The sequence below is a fragment of the Furipterus horrens genome, unplaced genomic scaffold (genome assembly GCF_987537825.1).
Source record: "Furipterus horrens unplaced genomic scaffold, mFurHor1.1.pri manual_scaffold_1, whole genome shotgun sequence".
Classification (NCBI taxonomy): Eukaryota; Metazoa; Chordata; class Mammalia; order Chiroptera; family Furipteridae; genus Furipterus; species Furipterus horrens.
The window spans coordinates 5,525,665-5,544,360 of NW_028327171.1; the positions used below are offsets into that span (position 1 = coordinate 5,525,665).

General features: G+C 51.1%; 1 protein-coding gene across 3 annotated transcripts in view; it reads right to left on the minus strand.

The window, feature by feature from the left end:
* The window catches only part of ERG (ETS transcription factor ERG), a 99,352-nt gene that overhangs the window by 13,123 nt on the left and 67,533 nt on the right, over positions 1-18,696 (minus strand). For 2 of the 3 annotated variants that reach the window (XM_090271753.1, XM_090271751.1), the window contains exons 4-6: positions 5,923-6,126; positions 5,090-5,170; positions 3,114-3,185 (exon numbers count right to left, since the gene is read on the minus strand). In XM_090271753.1, coding sequence (XP_090127879.1) covers positions 3,114-3,185; positions 5,090-5,170; positions 5,923-6,126 — 357 coding nt within the window. The remainder of the gene's footprint in view (positions 1-3,113; positions 3,186-5,089; positions 5,171-5,922; positions 6,127-18,696) is intronic. The other variant, XM_090271757.1, reaches the window with a different exon arrangement.

Genomic DNA, 18,696 nt, shown 5'->3' on the forward strand with positions numbered 1-18,696 from the left:
GGACCAAGTGTTGTCGCCCAGCACCAAGCTGTCAACACCAGCTTAATGGGAGGAAGACTGAGCGTCAACCCTAAGATGAGTACATCGTTCTCTCGGTTTCCTCCTTACCCTCCTTACAGTCTCTAAAACCCTCCATCAAAGACAGGGAGATCCATGAGCACGTCACAGTCTCTTCTTGTCTAGGTTTGCAGATCTCTGGCTACGTTAAAGCTACAGAAAAGCAAAGAACGCATGTTACCGCACTCTCTGGCTGTGGCTGGGACTGCAATGGAGGGATAATTCAGAATTCCCAGAAGCCCTTGAAGAGCAGCAGCTGAAAAGTGGAAGTCAAGGCTGCCCTTGCAGGCTCAACTCTCCATTCTCTTCTGATAACACTGCAGATGGGTATCGCGACGCATGGGTTGCCATGGTGATGGCTGAGGGGAGGATGCAGGTACAGAACATCCTCCTAGGCACACACACAGCTGTCACATCAACTGCTCCTAAGGTGCCAGGCAGAGTGGCCCCTCCTGAGGTCAGAAACCAGCTTCCAGGTTTCTACAAATCCGAAGTGTTTCTACTTATGCCACTTAAGACCTTCAAGGGGCCATGACTTCAAAGGCATGTGTTCAGCAAAGGAGGAGGGGGCTCAGGAGGGAGATGGGGAAAAGGTTTCTGACAATAACTGACGAGAGAAACACAGGAAACAATGCAAAATAACGATCACAAAAACAGAGTGTAAAGTGATATGCCTGTGCGCTAACCCTCTGTGAGAGCAGAGGAGGGGTGGCCCTGAATGCTGATCTGTAACGCAGGATCAGGGTGCGCTCTGAATCAGGAACATTTGGGAGAAGCTCACAGCACAAGCGCGGGACGAGAAAGGATGAGGGGGCGCAAAGGGGTAAGCTGTCCCCGTGCAGTCTCCTACAGGGTCTCTAACGCAGTCTTGGCCAAGTACAGAGGGGAACTGAAAGGACACAGTGACCTGACAGGGTAAGCAGTAAGGGGACCCTAGAGCAAGGGGTTCGTTTGGGAAGTCCAGCCACAACCAGGCGGATGGGGGCCAGGGGTGGGTGGCTCAGGGCGGGAAGGAGAGGAGGGGTGAGGGGGGCTGGGGAGCAGGACTTGGGAGGAGGACACAGGTGGGTGGAAGGAGTGCTCTGTGTGCATGGAGGTGAGAGTAGGGAGTGCAGGGGGACAGCAGCTTGGGTCTCTGTCCCCATGGGTCCAAGGGCCTCTCCCAAAGAGCCAACAGTCGCCTCTTCTGAAAGGAGAAACATGCCCACTGACCACAGGGGCGCAGTCAGACCCCCACTGACTCCCCCGCCCCCAGTGATCCGTGCAGCCTGGGGAATCAGCTGGGCCGTCACGGGCTTCTCCGATGACACCACTACAGGCTGCCCTTTCACCAACCCGAGGCCCACACATAATTCTCTCCTCCAAGGTCAGACCCCTGACTGGTCTACAGCAAAGACCTCTCTGCCTGTTCAGCCTGGCTGCCATTCTTTCTGCCTCGGTACCATGATGCGCTCCTCCTTTCATAATCTCAGCGGCTGTCATCGCAACAGGTGTTTTGGACACAGACTCAGAGTCCCAGCAACAGGCTTCCCCGGCCACGGGAGTAAGGAAGTGTGATCTCATCCAGGCCACACCCCCATCATGGACGCAAGGAACAGCGTCACCAGAGCCACGGGAGGGGCATTTGAATTTCCTGCCCTTGTCCTTCCCTCGGCTGAAGCACAGAGACGGTGGCCCAGCTGTCACCTTTCTAGCAGCTCCTTAGACCTGGATGGGCTGTACCTTCCAAACGCACCAGTTCCTTTAATACCAAAAAGAGTAGATCCAGGGCCCACTGTTCTATGCGTAGCAACAGGCAGCCCCCTGGCTCCTCTGGCCACGCGTTGCCCACGCATGGCACCAACTCCCCGGGCCAGCGCTGTTTTGATACAACGTAACACCAGCTCAGAATCCCTGGCTTTTGTCACCCTGTCAGCGGCCTCCATGGGACAGCTTCAAACAGACAAACTGACCCCTGGCCGAATGTTTTACAGAGAGCAGTTATTTATTGATTGATTTTCAAAGGAAGGATGGAGATGTTTTTAACATGCTCACAAAATCACTGTGATTTTCCTATTCTCCCTACGTTTTCCCAAGGACGCAGCAACCCATGGTAAACCCAGAACTCCCTGTATTTTCCATTCTCAGTGCACGTGGTGGTGTCCGGAGGCCCAGTCTGCTTCCCTCTGGACCCTGGGTCTCAGCCAAGATTAAGCGGCCTGCGCAATCCCACGCATGCGGGAGCTAATGGAGCGCGTCGGCCGAGCCTTCTTGGGAACAGAGGAGCCGACGTCTTCTCTGACGGCAAGGAGAGAACGGCCGGATCTGAGCTCACCGGGGCCGTCCCTGGCCGCTGCCGGGCGAGAACTACACCGAGAGACTTCACTCGTGCTCCTTAGCTCACTGGCCCCCGGTCTTTCCCACTGGAAGGAAAACTCCAAACTGAGTGCCTTCCACCAGCTCGAGCCGAGACTTGGGCAGCCAGACATGAGACTGAGGTCAAAGGGCAACCCCCTGGGTCTGAGAAGACACAAGTTCTAGCCCCGTGTGTGAGCGTGGAGAAACCACTGCACCATCCCGAATCGTCACGATCTGCTTGGCGGTGAGGCTGGCACAGCAACAACGAGTTTACGGGGCTGCTGTCAGCCCGGTGAGGGGACAGATGCTGTCCAGCATCTGGAGAGCCCCCCTCTTCCTTGCATGGAGGGGTGAGCTCCTTCCCCTCCCGCTCTGACCACTCTGTGGTTGGCACTATTGCTTAAATGTCGCTGGTTTTATGGGAACTCCTCTTGCTCTGCGCTGGGCCTGAGGAGCAATACCAGCTGACTTCCCTGCAGCTCGTTACAGAGCTGATCTGCTTTTAACTCCACGGGGATTAAAAGCGACCGTGAGCACAATCTTTGAGTGGAACGGTGGCACCGACTGGGCTCCGAACCACGGAGGCAGCGTAAGACCGTGTAGGACTCGCTCCCGGCCCAGGACTGCCTCTCTCAGTATCACGCGACTTAGGCCACCGCCCTCATGGGCCATCCTGGGATGTCTCTCGAAAAACAGAGCGCACAGGGGGGTTTTCGTACCTGGCCTAGTTGTAATTCTTTGCGTAGCTTCAGGATATACTGAAGTATTGGGGAAAATAAAAGCTGCACCCCCTGCAGACAAAAGGAAAGACAGAACAAGTGAAGGTCTTCGGCTGCGGTCGTCGGTCCGTCTCAGCAAGTGCTCCGCCTACTCTGCCCCGTGACAAGAAAGGAGGGACCTGCTGGGACCCGCCGGCCAGGTTCCGGGAGGAGAGGACATTGCGGAGTCAGAAGGAGATTCTGAAGATGGAAGCGGACGCGAACCTCTGCTGAGCCCCACTGCTTAGCAGGCGTCCTGGGTTTGAATTTTACAACTCCGTGCTGAAGCCCGTCTGGGTGTCCCCGCTACATGCCCAGCAATCTTGGTTTATTAAAAAAGTTCTATGGTATGTGTTTTAATTTTGAATTTGTCCACTCCCCCCCCCCTCAAAATAAAAAACCCCGTAAAACATTCCACAGACTTTTTGGAAAGTAGTAACAAAGAATTATAGGTATTCTGCCAAAGAGTATATGCATCTTATTATAATTAATCCGAATCTCCCTTTAAATGAATGTTTTCCCTTTCTGCCTCTCAATCAAGACTCATGTGTTAGCAGATAATCTTCCCTTTTCTAAGCTCAGTCCCTTTGCAGGTTGTTTTCCTGGTCTCTGATAGCTTCTATGTTTAATAATAACAAAAATAATGATTTCAGGGCTTCCGTGAAACTCACTCACTGTTCAAATTTTCTTTTTAAATGACCATGAAATTATCAGAAAATGTGTGTAGCTCAAAGGTGTTTCCCTAAGAGGGGGAAATTACTTTGTCTAGTTATTTGTTATTTCTGGCCACAAGGTCATTACTAGGCTAATGAGTATAATCTATATTGAAAAAGTATCCTACCCACTCAAAGCACTATTTTTTTTTTTTTTTTTTTTTTACTTTAGATTAAAAGCATAATGTTCTGAATACTGAGTGCCGAGATCAAGGATCAATTTCATTGTAATACTCAAACCTGGGCTCAGATGACACATTTTAAAATAACATGGCAACTATTTGGAATATGGCTGTGTTTCTCCTTGAGGGCTGACCATGACTTGGCTTGCGTGCTCACAGTGGGTCATCTAAGCCTTGCCGGCCCTTGATGGCTGTATCCCTAGCCTGGGTGAGGGCAGAGGGTCCCCGCGGGCTGAGAAGTGGGGGCGTAGCCTGTGGCCACGCTTCTGCAGCTGTGGAAGCCCCGCCTCTACTCTGAGCCTCTGCTAGGAGGGAGGGAAGAGGTTAGCCTGGACGAAGCACTATGTTACACTCTACTAGGCTCAGGCAGAAATAAATAAGCAAATAAAACGTAGAATCTGTGGTTAGAGAGAGAAGAGCAGGTATCCGGTTAGTAACGCATTTCCCATCCTCCAAAATGATAACGCCATTTCCCTTTCCACAAACGCGCGCAGAAAGTACCCACATTCCCTCCGCATGCCCTTTCGCAAATGTGGGAAGTCTGGGCCAGAAGATTAAAGTCAAGACACATGGCCTAAAACCTGACCCAAGAGGGAAAAATAAAACTGCTGCTTGTCCTCGTCAACACTCCGTGAAGAATAAAAAAGAAGGAGGAGGAGGAGGAGGAGAAGGAGGAGAATCAGAGTCATCCTAAGGGCCCCTCGCCTATCGAACATGCTTTTAGCCTCTAGCCGGCACAGGGAGTGTTTGGGGACTGAGAGCCGCAGGTTGGATCCTGCAAGGTGAGCCGAGACTCCTGGGTCAAAGAAGTTCCCGACCGTCAGGAAAGCGGGGAGCGCGCAGAAGCCAAAGGGCGCCCCCTTCGCCGAGGCTGCGGTACCTCCAGCACGGAGCCTCCTACCTGTGAGACCCCCTCAAGCGTCCACCTGAGCCTTCCGCCTTCCCGGTGCACTGACCGACTGTCCCACGCTCCACCTTGACAGCATGCAACCTGCGGGCCGGGCCCTACGCTCGTCCTGGGGAGGGGCAGGGCCAGCATTACCTGTGTTTCTAGCATGCATTAACCGCGGAGAGTTTTGGAGGGCTTTATCAACATCATCTGAAGTCAAATGTGGAAGAGGAGCTACAAAACAAAACAGCGACATCGAAATGAAAAAAAAAAAAAAGAGAGAGAGAATTACCTTCCTTAATAAAAAAAAAAAAAAGAGAAAGAAAGAAAGAAGAAAGAAGAACACCGCCCCCCTCCAGCTCCCCCTAATATCACGGGCTGCTTGGAAGTCTTTCCATGGTCCTGCTACTTGTTAGCGTGTTAAAACCTAGAGGGGGGCCACGTGGGACTGAGGGAGGGGGCGGTGGGGACGCTCAGCACCCCCTCCCTTGGACCCGAGCATGCAGCAGACTTGGGGGTTCATGCCTCTAACTGCCACCGCGCCGTTTCCGTTCCATAAGGCTCAGCCACACCTCGTGAGACCCGGTGAAGACGCCCCTTCGTTATGTGTTCACATGGGGCCTTGGCTTAGCTTGAGGGGAGATGAAGCCCTGCTCCCCACCCCGTGGGAGCCCTTCCATACGTCTCTGGTTCCTCTGGGGCACCGTGGAGACAAACTAACGTGTGACCAGGTAACGCTTCCTTTCCCTCGGATCTGCTCGGTCGCGGGGACCACGGAGGAGGCCGCTGAATGCTAAGGTGACTTCCTGGCTTCCTGGGACAGCTGGCTAAGCCTAACTCATCACCTCCTAGACGACCAGCTCTCTCAGCCCCTAAGCGGGGGTTGGGTTAGGGCGGAAAGCTGCGGGCAGATGGAACCCTCTGCCGCTCGGGCGAAGGAGAGCCCTGGCGGCAGGGACCTCTGTCCTGCGTGGGGACCTCCTTACTCTCTCTGAGGTAGTGGAGGTGGGAGAGAAGGATGTCAGCATTGTAGCTGGGGGTGAGCCTCTGGAAGTCGTCTTTGGTCATCTTGCACAGCTCCTTGCCGTCGATGTTCTGGAAGAGCAGGACGTCAACGTCTGGGAGGCCGTATTCTTTCACCGCCCACTCCAGCCACTGCCGCACGTGGTCCGTGCTCCACAGCGTGGGATCTGAAAAGGGACGGGGACATACTAGGTCAGCTCCTTAAGACCCGTTCCCAGGGCGAGGTCGGGTCTCAGGTGGGTGTCCCCACCAGCCACCGCCCCTCCTGCTGCTCCAGAAGCTTGTCCCTGAGCCAGGCTCCGGGCAGGGTCAAGGACCACATCTGTCCTCGGAATGAACGGTCCAGGCTTCCTCACCCCACCTGCCCCTCTGTTGCTCAAATGCTCTCAAATTTCCTGTAGAGACGGGGGCAGGGTATTCTTTCCTTCCCATTTATTTTCATTTTAATTTATTCACTTATTTCCTTAGGAAACGACGGCATCTTCATATGGAACGGTGAGTTAGCAACACATATGAGGACGACGCACATTACAGATGGCAAAGAATCCCAAACAGTATTCATACAAGATACTGAGAGCTACTGACCACAGAACTGGGAAGTGTAGGTAAACCAAAGCCCAGCGCCGGCGGTGAGCTAGCGTGTCTAGGGCAGAGCCGTCGGTTACACGCTCTTCCTGCAGAGAACCAGGTTTTGCAATCTCTCCCACCTGCAGGGATGGGGCTGGCTGGGGGGCTCCCATTCCACAGCTGCGGCGCCCAGACGCCCACAGGATGTGGGCGATGTCATCATGCTCCACTGCCCTGGGACGGAGGGGACCCTGGGAGGACCGGGAGGGCAGGGCCCTGGGGAGAAGGAGCAGGTGATCCCCCAAAGAGGCGCCAACGGCCTGGGGGCTGGGTCCCCGGGGTGCTCAGTGGCAGATGGACTCCTCCCTCAGGGCCCTGGGTTCAGACACCTGGGCAGGGCGCCGGAGCATCTCCCCATTTGCTGCGGCCTCTGGGGGCCGCTCCTCTTTTCTGTTTCACGTGTAAGACGAGAGCCGGACCTCGGTCTCCGGACAGGCCCATGGAGGCCGGGGAGCCAGGGTGTTCCAATCACCGGGAGTGAAAAATCCCGGCGTGGGAACCCATCGTCCTTCGGAATCCCTGTTTGGCTCATTGCTTGAGAACCTGCTCAGTGTCACTAATGTTGCAGGCTGCCCACAGGCGGGACATGCCACGTGCTGCTGAAACAGGTTTTAAGTTTACAGGCGCGAGCAGCAGTCGTGGCGAGAAAGCACCAGTCAGAGCGCCAGGGTTCTCTTCTCCCCCCCCCCCCTTTCATCCTTTCCCTTCTCTTCCATATCTTTTTATAAAATTAAAATGTACAGGATGGCACCGGTTAATAACATTCAGGTTCAGGTGTACAATTGTATGACACATCAGCTGCATATTCCACTGTGTGCTCACCACCCCAAGTCTGGTCTCCTTCCGCCCCCACGTATTTGACCCCCTTGACCCGCCTCATCCTCCCCCTCCCCCTCCCTCCATCCCCTCTGGTAACCATCATCCTACTGTCGGTGTCTATGAGTCTCTTTGCTTGTTTTGTTTGTTGCTTTCTGTTTTTTTACCCCCCTTGAGCAGAATCATGCGGTTCTTGCTTCGTATCTTTTTTAATAGAAAGAAATCATGTCAAATGCAGCAGTCTGCCCTCACCACGCCCCCTGCACACGGCAGAGCAACCACTGTGGCCAAGGCTGGTGTCACGCCTGTCCAGGTACCACGTTTCTATCACACCCCAGCTGTGTATACGGCTGTGTGTTCTTAAACTGCTCACCAAAGGTGTCTGATATGCTTCAGCACTCAGCACTGGATTTTCAACATGTGTCCAGGTTAATGCATGTAGGTACAGTCCCGCCCCATAGGCATACGTCCGATTTACTGATCAGCGAAGGTCCCTGTGTCTACCTCGCTGTGCACATGTGAAGGAAGCTCCGAGGGTGCACCCTGGCGTCACAGGGAGACGGAAGACCCGCTGCTGCCTGGTCTCCCCCGTGGAGGTGCTGATGTCACCGTCGGAGGGCAGTCCAGACACAAAGGCTCAGAAATGCTCCCCAGTAAATCTAATGCACAGCCCAGGTTTGGAGCCCCCCACCCCAGGGCCTCACCAGGACCTGGAACTCATGGAAGGGCAGAGTCTCAGGCGCCACCCCGGGTCCGCTGAGTCAGGGCCCGTGTTTCCACACGTTCCTCAGACGGCCCATGTGCACACCAAGCTCGGGAAGGTTCTGGCCCAGGGAGTGCGCCTAGATGTGCAATGGCTGGGTCCCAGGGCACGCGCTCCGTCAGCTTGGCCAGTGATATTGGACTTCAACCAATATGCCAACACTCACGTTCCGACCGGCCATCAGCGCACGGAGCCCGCATGCTAACGAGGAGCCTGGCTCTCCTGCAAAGACACGAACATCTACAGAAACTCCAGAGCAGCGCTGACAGGAAGGTGTGCTTACCCCGCTGCAAGTCCAGCACATGGAAGCACTTTGTCAGCCCGTGCGGACGGAATGTGGGGGTGGGGGACGAGGGAGGGGGTGTACCTTCTCCAGCTCCGCGGAGTTCAGAGGGCGCTCGGTCACTGGGTCAGGGTTCCGCTTTCAGGGGTAGCATGCACAACACCGCAGACCCTTTTCACGGGTCTTTTCTACTTTTTTCTCATGACACATGTGACACACTGCACTGTGGCCTCGGACGCCCTCCTGCAGGTCGCCCCATCCGCAGCCCTCCTTCCCCCCTGCCCAAGGCATCTCCCCTGAACTCCAGCGTGGGACACCAGCCCAACCTCGCTGCTTTCGCTCGGCCTCGTTTTGCCGTGAACAGCACAGGAAGGCTATGTTTTGGTGTAACTGCGGCCTGGAAATCAGGTCATCCTGGAAATACATTTTCTTCTCCTAATGGCAGAACCAGATATTCTATGAATGATACATAAACATCTGCCTGAGGGTCGCTGGGTTCGTGGGAAAGTGGCGAAGGGACACCTTAGGAAGACAGCCAGCAAGAAGTCCGGTCCCTCTATCGTCCCTCCATGTGCCTGTTCATTGGTTCCCCTCCCAAGCCAGGTTGTCACGGCTCACTCAATTTTCCTTTAAGAAACCACGTGCAGGACCCCGGAGACCATTCCTCGATCAGTTTTGTTCTGATCTCTGACGCTGTCACTTGGGACCTCCGGAACGGCTCCTCCTCGCCCGCGCTGCGTACTGGCTGGCAGCACACGCACGTCACAGAGGTCTTCTTAAACAAACAGGCGCAGAGCCTCTGACCTAAAATCCCCACTTCTAGAAATCCGTCCTAAGGAAACAATAAAGGATGTGGAAAACGATCTATTTGTGAACATCCTTAGGGTGTTTTGGAAACACCCTAAAAGCCCAACAAAAAAAGAGCTGGTTAAGTTGTGGTGCATTTAGGAACTAAAACTTATGCTACTGAATATTTTTATCGATATGAAAAAAAATGCTCAAAGGAGATTAAATTTTAAAAGTCTGGAAACGCTATGGCAGCATCATTATAGTTTGCAAGGAAGTATAAATACAAGCACGGAAAGGCTTTTGGAGGGAAATGTGGCAAAATGGCGACTTGTTTCTGGGGGAAAGGGGATGGCGACTTTGAGGACAGTGTCCTTTTTCACAAAACTGTATCTTCTCTGTTTTTGTTTCGTTTTTTCAAAAAAAAAAAAAAAAAAAAAAAAAAGCAGATACTACATAGGTTAAAATTTACTTGTAAAAAAATGTATTCTTCTCTATGTTTTTAAATCAAAACCAGGCCTTACGAAGGATTAACTATACACTGATATGTATACTTATTTGTTACAGTGTTTTCTAGAACGTCTATCTCACTTTCTTAGACAGTTTGTTAATGGGAACTGTTTCATTTGAAAAGAATAAAATCATACACAGCCGGGCTATTCCTGCGTCCTGTTGGGAGACGGTCTCCACACCTCTGCCCTGTACGCTCATAAGCGATAAATATTAAGAAGGAAATATGGCCACTTGACACAGTGAACGAGGACGCTCCTTTCCGACCGGTCCGCGGGCCCCCTTGTCCCAGAGCGGCCCTCCAGGTGCCGTCACAGAGGACGCTTTGCAAGGGACAGGCCCCAGCGCCTCAGCACGGAGCCCGGGGCCCTCAGTCCCTTGTCCTGCTGTCTCCCCAGTCGCGCCCCGACCCCTCCGTCCAACGGCCACACACCGTCAGCCGCCACTTCCTGAACCAGCGCCCCTGCTTATACCTTCTTCTGCCTTCACCCCGACTCAGCCCCTCCTCTGGCCGTCTGTCCGCCTTTGTTCACGAGCTGTAAGTGCTGACGATGGGTCACTGGGTCTGGGCGGAGGCCCAGGCCGTGCCCGTGACAGCCCAGCGCCCTGAGCCAGGCCTGGCTGCTGCGGCTGAGGACAGACGGTTGTGGCGCTCGGTCACTGTGCTGGGACCCAATTCAGCCTTCAGCTTCGTGGAGAGCCCGGCAGAGTCTCCAGGTCTCCTCCAAGATCCATGGAACATTAGCAAAGCCTGCTTCTGCCCCCTGCCCTCCCAGAGGGCAGGTCCCAAGGTCCCCCAAGATCCCACAGGCCTCACCTCCTTTCCTGACCCACACTCTGCCAGCGAGGGAGAAAGGGAGGCGCAACAGAAGGAGCCCCAGCAAAGCTTCGCCCCTGCCCAGGCTCGGACGCCGCAACCACACCGTCTGCCTCCAGGTAGTGGCGCGACCCGGAACGTGTCACCTAACCTCAGGACTCGCGGTTGGACCTGGTTTCCCTCCACGTGGAGAACACAAGGACCTGAGGAATGACTCCGACAGGAGAAGACCTGAGATGCCTTTAACTCGGGTAGGAATTATGGAGCGTTTCCTGGGCGCACAAGCGGGATGGGGCCTCAGAGGCAGCCGAGGAAAGGAGGGGCTGGGAACCTGCCGAGGGGACACCGTGAGCTCCACCTGCAACGCAGAATTAAACCTGTGTTGCCCAGGCAGGGTATGGAAGGGCAGGGAGGGAGGCACTGATCCCAGCCAGGAGAACAGCAGACGGCCTCGGCGGGGGTGTGTGGCTGTATGAACGGGAAGGACTGTTGGCAGAAGCAGGAGAGAAGCCCTTCAGTTCAGGGGAAAAGCCTGAGCCCAGCTTCATACCCACGGAGGCATGGAATTCCTGGGGCCCCGAGCGAAGGAGCGTGAGAAAGTGGGCATGGCTCAGGCAGAGGGTTTGCCAGGGATCCATCACAGATGTACTGGGATGGAGAGAGAAGTGGGGGTCAGATCCAGGGGAGCCTTGAGTATATTGCTAAGAAGGCTGGACTTTATGGTCTAGGAACTTCAGAGTCACTGAAAACATCTGAGGAATCAAAAGATGTTTTAAATTACATCAAGCACTTGTGATAAAAAAAACAGGTTTTACTGGGAGCCAGAATGCCCATATTTGGGTCTGAATGAACCATTTATTAGATACCAAGGTTAACCTCTCTGGACCTCGTTTTCGTCAGTGGCTAATTAAGCAGCTGAACTGTTAGGGAAACAGAAATGTAACTGAGATCCAGTCTGGGAAAGCTCTTTGCCAACAGAGCGTATTGCAGAGAAACAGCACGTCCACACGCCACGCTCTGCCACGCACACTCAGCTAAAACGGAGCAAACAATCTATTATCACAGGGCAGCCTCTTCCTTTAAACACACAAGTCTGATTTATCACTTTATTTTAAGGCGCTGTTGGAGGTGCTTCTGTCAGATGAAGCACGGGCCCCTGAAGATAAGTCGCTCTGTTTTCAGCCCTGCAGTCCAATTGTTTTGAAAACCTCTGCATCATCATTCCCTGCCTCGTGGGCACCCGCCTGGGAAGCCCCCAAGTGCAGGGCATGGGAGAGGAAGCCAGCTGTCTCTGAAGCCTCTTATTTGTACCTCAGAGGACAGGGCTAGCAGCCCAGAGCTTTACGAATGCCATTTCGGTACATGGGAATTTAAAAAACAAACCAAAGCAAAGCACAGAGTTTCAAGAGCTGCAGGGGATCGGGGGGAAGGATTCTCTCTGCAACTGGATTCTGGCCTAGGAGCGTTCTGCCGTTGCCAGGAAAATATTAAGTAGATATTTAAATTATCCGGAGGATACTGCATTGCCGAAGCTACACTGGGTACCTTCACGGAACAAAGGTCCTCGTGCAGGCAAACATCCGGTTTCTGAGACCCTCTAGGGCAGTGGTTCTCAACCTTCCTAATGCCGCGACCCTTTCATACAGTTCCTCCTGCTGTGGTGACCCCCAACCATAAAATTATTTTCGTTGCTACTTCCTAACTGTAATTTTGCTACTGTTATGAATCGTCATGTAAATATCTGATATGCACGATGTATTTTCATTGTTACAAATTGAACATAATTAAAGCAGAGTGATTAATCACAAAAACAATATGTAATTATATATGTGTTTTCCGATGGTCTTAGGCGACCCCTGTGAAAGGGCCGTTCGACCCCCAAAGGGGTCGCGGCCCACAGTTGGAGAACCGCTGCTCTAAGGGAACAGACAATAAAACTTAAAACCCCAGCCAGATCGGTGGTCACACAAGCCCGGAGCGTCATTTTTCTTGAACAGTATCAATGCATATTGGCTTCCAGGCAGAAAAATCACTCTTGATAACGAAAAAAATAAAATACCATCAAATAAAATATACCTGTAAGACACAGCACAACGCTCTGCGGTCTTTGTTTATAAAAGCGGGCATTAGACACGTCTGTCAATCTGCTGTCCAAGACACTCGGAAGTTTGCAAAAATTCAGCATTTTGCCTCCGCCTGGGGACAGACTGTACATTTATAAGGCAGGCCCAGCAGAGAGAACAGGCTTGAATGTGAGATCTGATCTCTTTACTACAGCCGCTACCTAAAGGTTGTTTCTGAAAGTCTTGATTTCTACACTTAAGGGTGGGAGTGTTATTCTGATCATTATTAATTTCTAATTTTATTGCACTTTGGTGGGTGCATGAGGGCTCATGACGCTCGTTATCTTTTATACGGGTTGTTTCTCTTTCGGTATCTAGTGCATGGTCAATTTCTGCCAATGCACCTTGAGTGTTTTAAAAAATTGCAAACTCTCTGTTGGGGGCAGGTTTCTATTAATAATCACTGAATCAAAATCAGTAATGAATATATAATTTTTATGTCACTGATTTATCAATTACTGAGAAAGGCAAATTAAAATTGCTCACTAGAGTGGATCTGTCCATTTCTCCTTCCTGTTCTTTAGGTATTTTGAGGCTATGCGGTTAGGCACATCCAAGTTTGTCATTGTTATATATTTTCATGAACGTTATGTAATAATCCTCAGTTATCTCCAGGACTGCTTTCTGCTTTCTAGTTCCACCTCTGTCAGCTTGATTTTGATTAGAATTTGACTCGTATGTCTCATTCCATCTGTTTGCTGTTAGTCTCTCTTTGTGTTATGTGTTTTTGTACACAGTACATAGCAACAGACTTTGGGATCTTTTACTCTCTCTGTTTAATAAGAGCACGTCTGGCTGACTTACATTTATTGTTACTGATTTATCTGCTCTCTACTTTATTTTGTGCTTTCTATTTACCTTGTTTTGTCTGTTCATCATCTCTCTTTCCAAGTGTCTAATTAGACCGATCTACGTTTCTTCATTCCATTTTTTTTTTTTTTTCCTTTCTCTACTGGCTTGGCTGTTTGACATTCTAGCTCTGTTTCTTTAATAGTTAATCTTTAAATACAATAAAGTTATTCATCAAATGTATCCCCCCCACCAAAATGCAAGGAACGTAGAAATCTTGGACTCCTGTTGTCCATCCCTAATCGTACAGGATACTGGGGTCCAGGGTTTTTATGCAGCCTCGTTACCGTACTCCCCAGTGAGGAAGCCACGGTGGACATTTTATAGCCATTTCTCTTCAATCTGCCCTTACATTCACCAATTTCACTGCCCTCGTTTCCTTCCTCTCTCTCACCCTTTTCCTCCAGGATCCATGTTCTTCCCTTGTTTTTTAAATCTTTTGTGATTTCCTGAACTGGAAGCAAGTGAGCCGTGAACTCTCGCTCTTTGAAAGAATCTTTATTTCACCCCCAATGTACACAGTAGGTCAGACTGCACTCTTAGTAAACGTGCTTCCTTTGTATTCTTCTGAAGTTCGCTTTATTCATCTACAGGCATTATTCTAAAGAACCCGCTGGCTTCACCTCCATACTCAGTGGGTCCGTGGCAGGCCACAGAAAGGTGAAGAGCCCAGGAATCAGCTTCTCCCCGGTCACTAGGGGTTATCTTCCACTGCCCTGTTCTGTTTTGCTGTTGAGAAGTTTGCTGCCTGGAGAACTGTCGTCATTTTCAGATAGTTGGCGTTCATGTACATGGTCTTGGCTCTTCCGTGGTTTTATCAGAATGTGACGGCTGTAGCCATAGGTTTATTCTTATTCTTATTTTTCCTTCCCTGACCGGTGCTTCCCCTATTTGGAAAATGGTCTCGTTCAGCAACTCTGGAAAAGTCAGCTTTTCTCTCTTCGAATATTTAACCTCTGTCATTCCCTATTTCCTCCTTTCCGGGACTTCTAGGAGATCTGCGTGGGACATGATCGCAAGCCCTTCCCGCTTCTGACCTTCTCTCGTGTTTTCCATCCCCTTTGTCACGGTGCTGCCCTCTGAGAACAGTATTAATTCACTCTCCAGCCTCTTCCAATCAACTGTTTAACTCATCTACTGAGTTTCTGGTAATTTGTGACTCTTGTGTTCCTAGGAGTCCTATTTCTTCTTCAAAATTACTTGTTCGTTTCCATATTGTCTTGTTTCTCTCCATTTTTTTTTTTTTGTTGTTGTTCCTGGTTGTGTGAATTTCATCACTTTAAAATCTACTGACTTTATACACTATATTTCCAAATAAGGTCATGTTCTGAGGCACCAGGGGTTAGCGCTTCACATATATTTTTGTGGGGGGCACAAGTCAACTCGTGACACATGCTTACGCCTGCCAGTCCAGCTCTGGAGTCCGGGGCTGTCTCCCAGACGCCTGAGCAAAGAGGCAGGAGAGCAGTCGCTGCCTGAGGTGTTCTCAGATCCCAGGCACCACTGATGACCTCCCATGTATTGTCTATACAGTAGGCATCACTGCCATCATTATTTTGGTGGCAAGAAAATAAAGAAACAGTGAGATTAAGTGACTCCCCAGGTCCCCGAGCTAGAGAACGGCAGAGCTGAGAGCTCACGTGTGTGATTCCTGATGAAATCCTCTAACCCTACGCTCTAGGTTGGCTCGCTGGGCCACGGGTATCTTAAACACAGAATGAACCAAACCAAATTCATCTTTCTTAAAAATGTGTTTTTTCTAGATTCATCAACACCCCCCCCGGCCAGTCATGCTCAATCTAAGCTGTTTTCAATTCCATTCTTCTCGTTGGTTCTTAAGCAAAACAGATAAACCATTACCATCACAGAGACGTAAAGGTTAAGAGCAGAGCAACACAGGAGGCTTCTCTGAACAGCTCATCGACCCCTTCCTTCTACACTCCAATCTCCTTGGAGAAGGCCACTTCAGCATCCCTGCGACAACGTCCCTATCTTACGCCATCACTCCGTAGTCCTGGGTTCTTCCCTCGGTACTCCTGACAGTGTAGAACAGGAGGAAGAACTCAGACTGTGGGGTCAGGCAGAACTGGGTTAGAACCGGGGCCTGCCACATGATTGTCTGGGGCATCTTGGGCTTCGCATCCCTAGTTTCAGTTTCCCTGTCCGTAAAGTAAGTACTACCTAAAAGGTTCGGTGGTGGTGGGGTTTAAAGGAGGAAACACCTTTTTTACAATTGCATGTAGCCAGGTGTCTGACAATAGTGCACACGCAATAGACGGGTACTGCCACCATGTCAGTTTGCACGATTTTGGTCAAACATATCACCCGACGACAGTTTCCTCAATCACTATTCAGCTCCTAGTTCAGGGATGTATCGTAATTAACATTGATGTTAGGGTTTACGTTTTTGCTGATTTGCTTGTTTAGTTACTGACGTTACGGCAGAAGGCACCGAAGCGGAAGCTTTTAGAAACACTTACTATATAGTGGGATCCTTGGGAGCGCTCAGCGGCATGACAAAGGAAAATAAAGGAATGTCTGGCTTGACCATCAGATTCTTCAAGTATAAAAATGCAAGGAAGGCTGGGAAGCAGTTCTGCTCTCACCCACCTGTGCGTGTGTCCCTGGGAAACTAGTGTCCCCTCTTGAGGGCTCGATTTTCTCAAGTTTAAAGGAAGAGGCTTGGGAGTATCTGTGAACTTGACTGGGTCAGGAAGTCAGATACTTAGCTAAACATTATTTCTGGGTATTTCTATGAGGGTATTTCTAGAAGAGATTAGCATTTACATTGGTAGCTGGAGAAAGCGGAGGGCCCTTCCCTCGGAGGGTGGGCATCCTAGGATTCCCTGGGGACCTGAACAGAACACAGAAGTGTAGGAAGAGAGGGCTGGCTGGCGCTCTTGGCCTGACTGGAGCTGAGATCCCTTGTCTGCCTTCAGGTCTCTGGCTTCCATGCTTTAAGGCTGGGACTGAGGGCTGGACTATCAGCTCTCCTGACTCTCCAGTTTGCAGATGGCAGATTGTGGGCTTCCAGACTTCTCCACCTCCATAATCACATGAGCCAGTTCCCTGTAATAGCCAGACAGATAGGTAGATATAGATAGATAGATAATAGGTAGGTATCATACATTATACACACACACACAAACACACACACACACACACACACACACATATATATATATAGAGAGAGAGAGATAGGTATCATCGTCGTCGGCAGCCGTCCATCTCGAGAGACGATGGTGTAGCTTCTTAAGAGTCTATCTGCACCGCCGAGAATGGCTGTGCAGTCCTACTCGGGAGTGACATGGTATCTGTCTCCTCCCGTGTTGAATCGACATCTTGCGATGATGCTGGAGTGTCCTCTCCAGTGAAGCTGAAGCTACAGAGCCTGGGCGGGGTGATATGGAGGGTCTGCTGTTGCCCATGCAGCAGACCCCCCCCTCTCTTCGCAGCTGAAGGGTCCAAGGGAAAGACGGAGTCAATACAGCTTGGCTTCAGGTGCGCCGCAGGAGTTGCTGGTGTTGACTACAACGTCAAACTGCCTTAGGGACTCCGGCTCCGGATTTTCTGTCGGGGTTTACTCCCTTAGCCTTTCCCCTGAAGAGGTATGCCGCAAGGCAGCGGAGGTTTTTTGGAGTCAGAGTTTTCCTTCTCTGATGTGCCCTGACTGGAAGATCGAACCAGCGACACTTAGCTCGCAGGCCGACGCTCAATCCACTGAGCCAAACCAGCCAGGGACGATAGGTATCATACATTATATATATATATATGTATTGAGAGAGAGAGAGAGAGAGAGAGAGAGAGATTCGCTCTGTTTCTGTGAAGACCCCTGACTAATACACAAAGCTGAGCAGAGATCATCAAGAATCTTGCAACTCCAACTCTTGGGATTCTGGGATTCCTACTAACTAAATCTGGATTACCATTAGCTCAATAAGTGCCCATTTACTGACCTCTGCTTGCTACTTTGGTAACTAAGAATGCAAAGCACACAATCACTGACCCACGAAGCTTGTAATGATCTAAGAGAACAGACAGGCTTGTAAATAACTGCCTCTAATAAGATTAAAACATGATGCTCTGGCCGTCTGGGTATGGTCAGAGAGGATATTCTTCTATTGCTAGTCAGTCATCTGCCTTCAAAGCCCGGCCTGGGGATGCCGTATTCAGGAAGCACCCCGAGAAAGTGATGTAGGCCCTGAGTCAGTGAGAGAACTCAAGATCCTGACTGTACGGTCCCCAGAGAGCAAAGACTTGCCCTGGGCGCCAGCTGCCTGTCTGCACTGAGCTGTTCACTAGTGTAACCCACTCTGGCCATGGAGGATGTCACAAGCAGCAGGCTGGTGAAATGTGGTGTCTCAACTGTGGCAGGAAGACAGTCACATCCCCAGCCTCGATGGGCTCTGGGTCTCAAGTCCAGGGATTCTCCTCTGAGAAAACCATGGCCTTTCCTGTGACACTTCTACTTGAAAACAGCAATTATTTCCCCCAATGACTCTCTCTATTGTGATTGCCAGGAAACTGAAAACCACACTGGAAGCTTGGCTAGCGCATCGTGGCCAAGCTGTGGTCAGGGCGGCTGCGTTCCCCCTTCATGTGATCTTGGCTTCCCACTAATCTTTAATTGCCTGAGTGCTGATCCCTGCTTTCTGCTGGAACAGGAGCCTGGTTCATGTGCTTACCGGCAGTCTAGTTCACAAGGCATCTCAACGCCCTCACGGCATTAGGTAGGATACCCGTGTTTAAGGGAAGAAACCGATGCATCAGAGAATATAACTGGACACAGAATCAAGAGTCTTAATAAAAGAACTGGTAAGATGTAAGAGAAGCGATGAAGTGGTCAGGAGATCAAGGGTGGCTTCCTAGACGGGGTGCACTTCAGAGAGGCCTGGACGGATGAGAAGGATTTGTGGGCACAGAAAGGAGCAGGGGCGTTTAATCAGCAGGAACAGTGGGGCAGAACCCACTGGGCTGTGACAGACAATGCAGCCGCATGGGGACAGAGCAATGTGACTGGAGGGCAGGGTGTGGCACAGGAAAGTGGCGAGGCCGCAGAGGGAACCAGATCATGAAGGGCACAAAGGAAGCTTTTCTGGACGAGTCATGGTTCTTTTCATCTCGTTCCCCAGATGCCTTGAGTCACTGGTCTGAATCACTCAT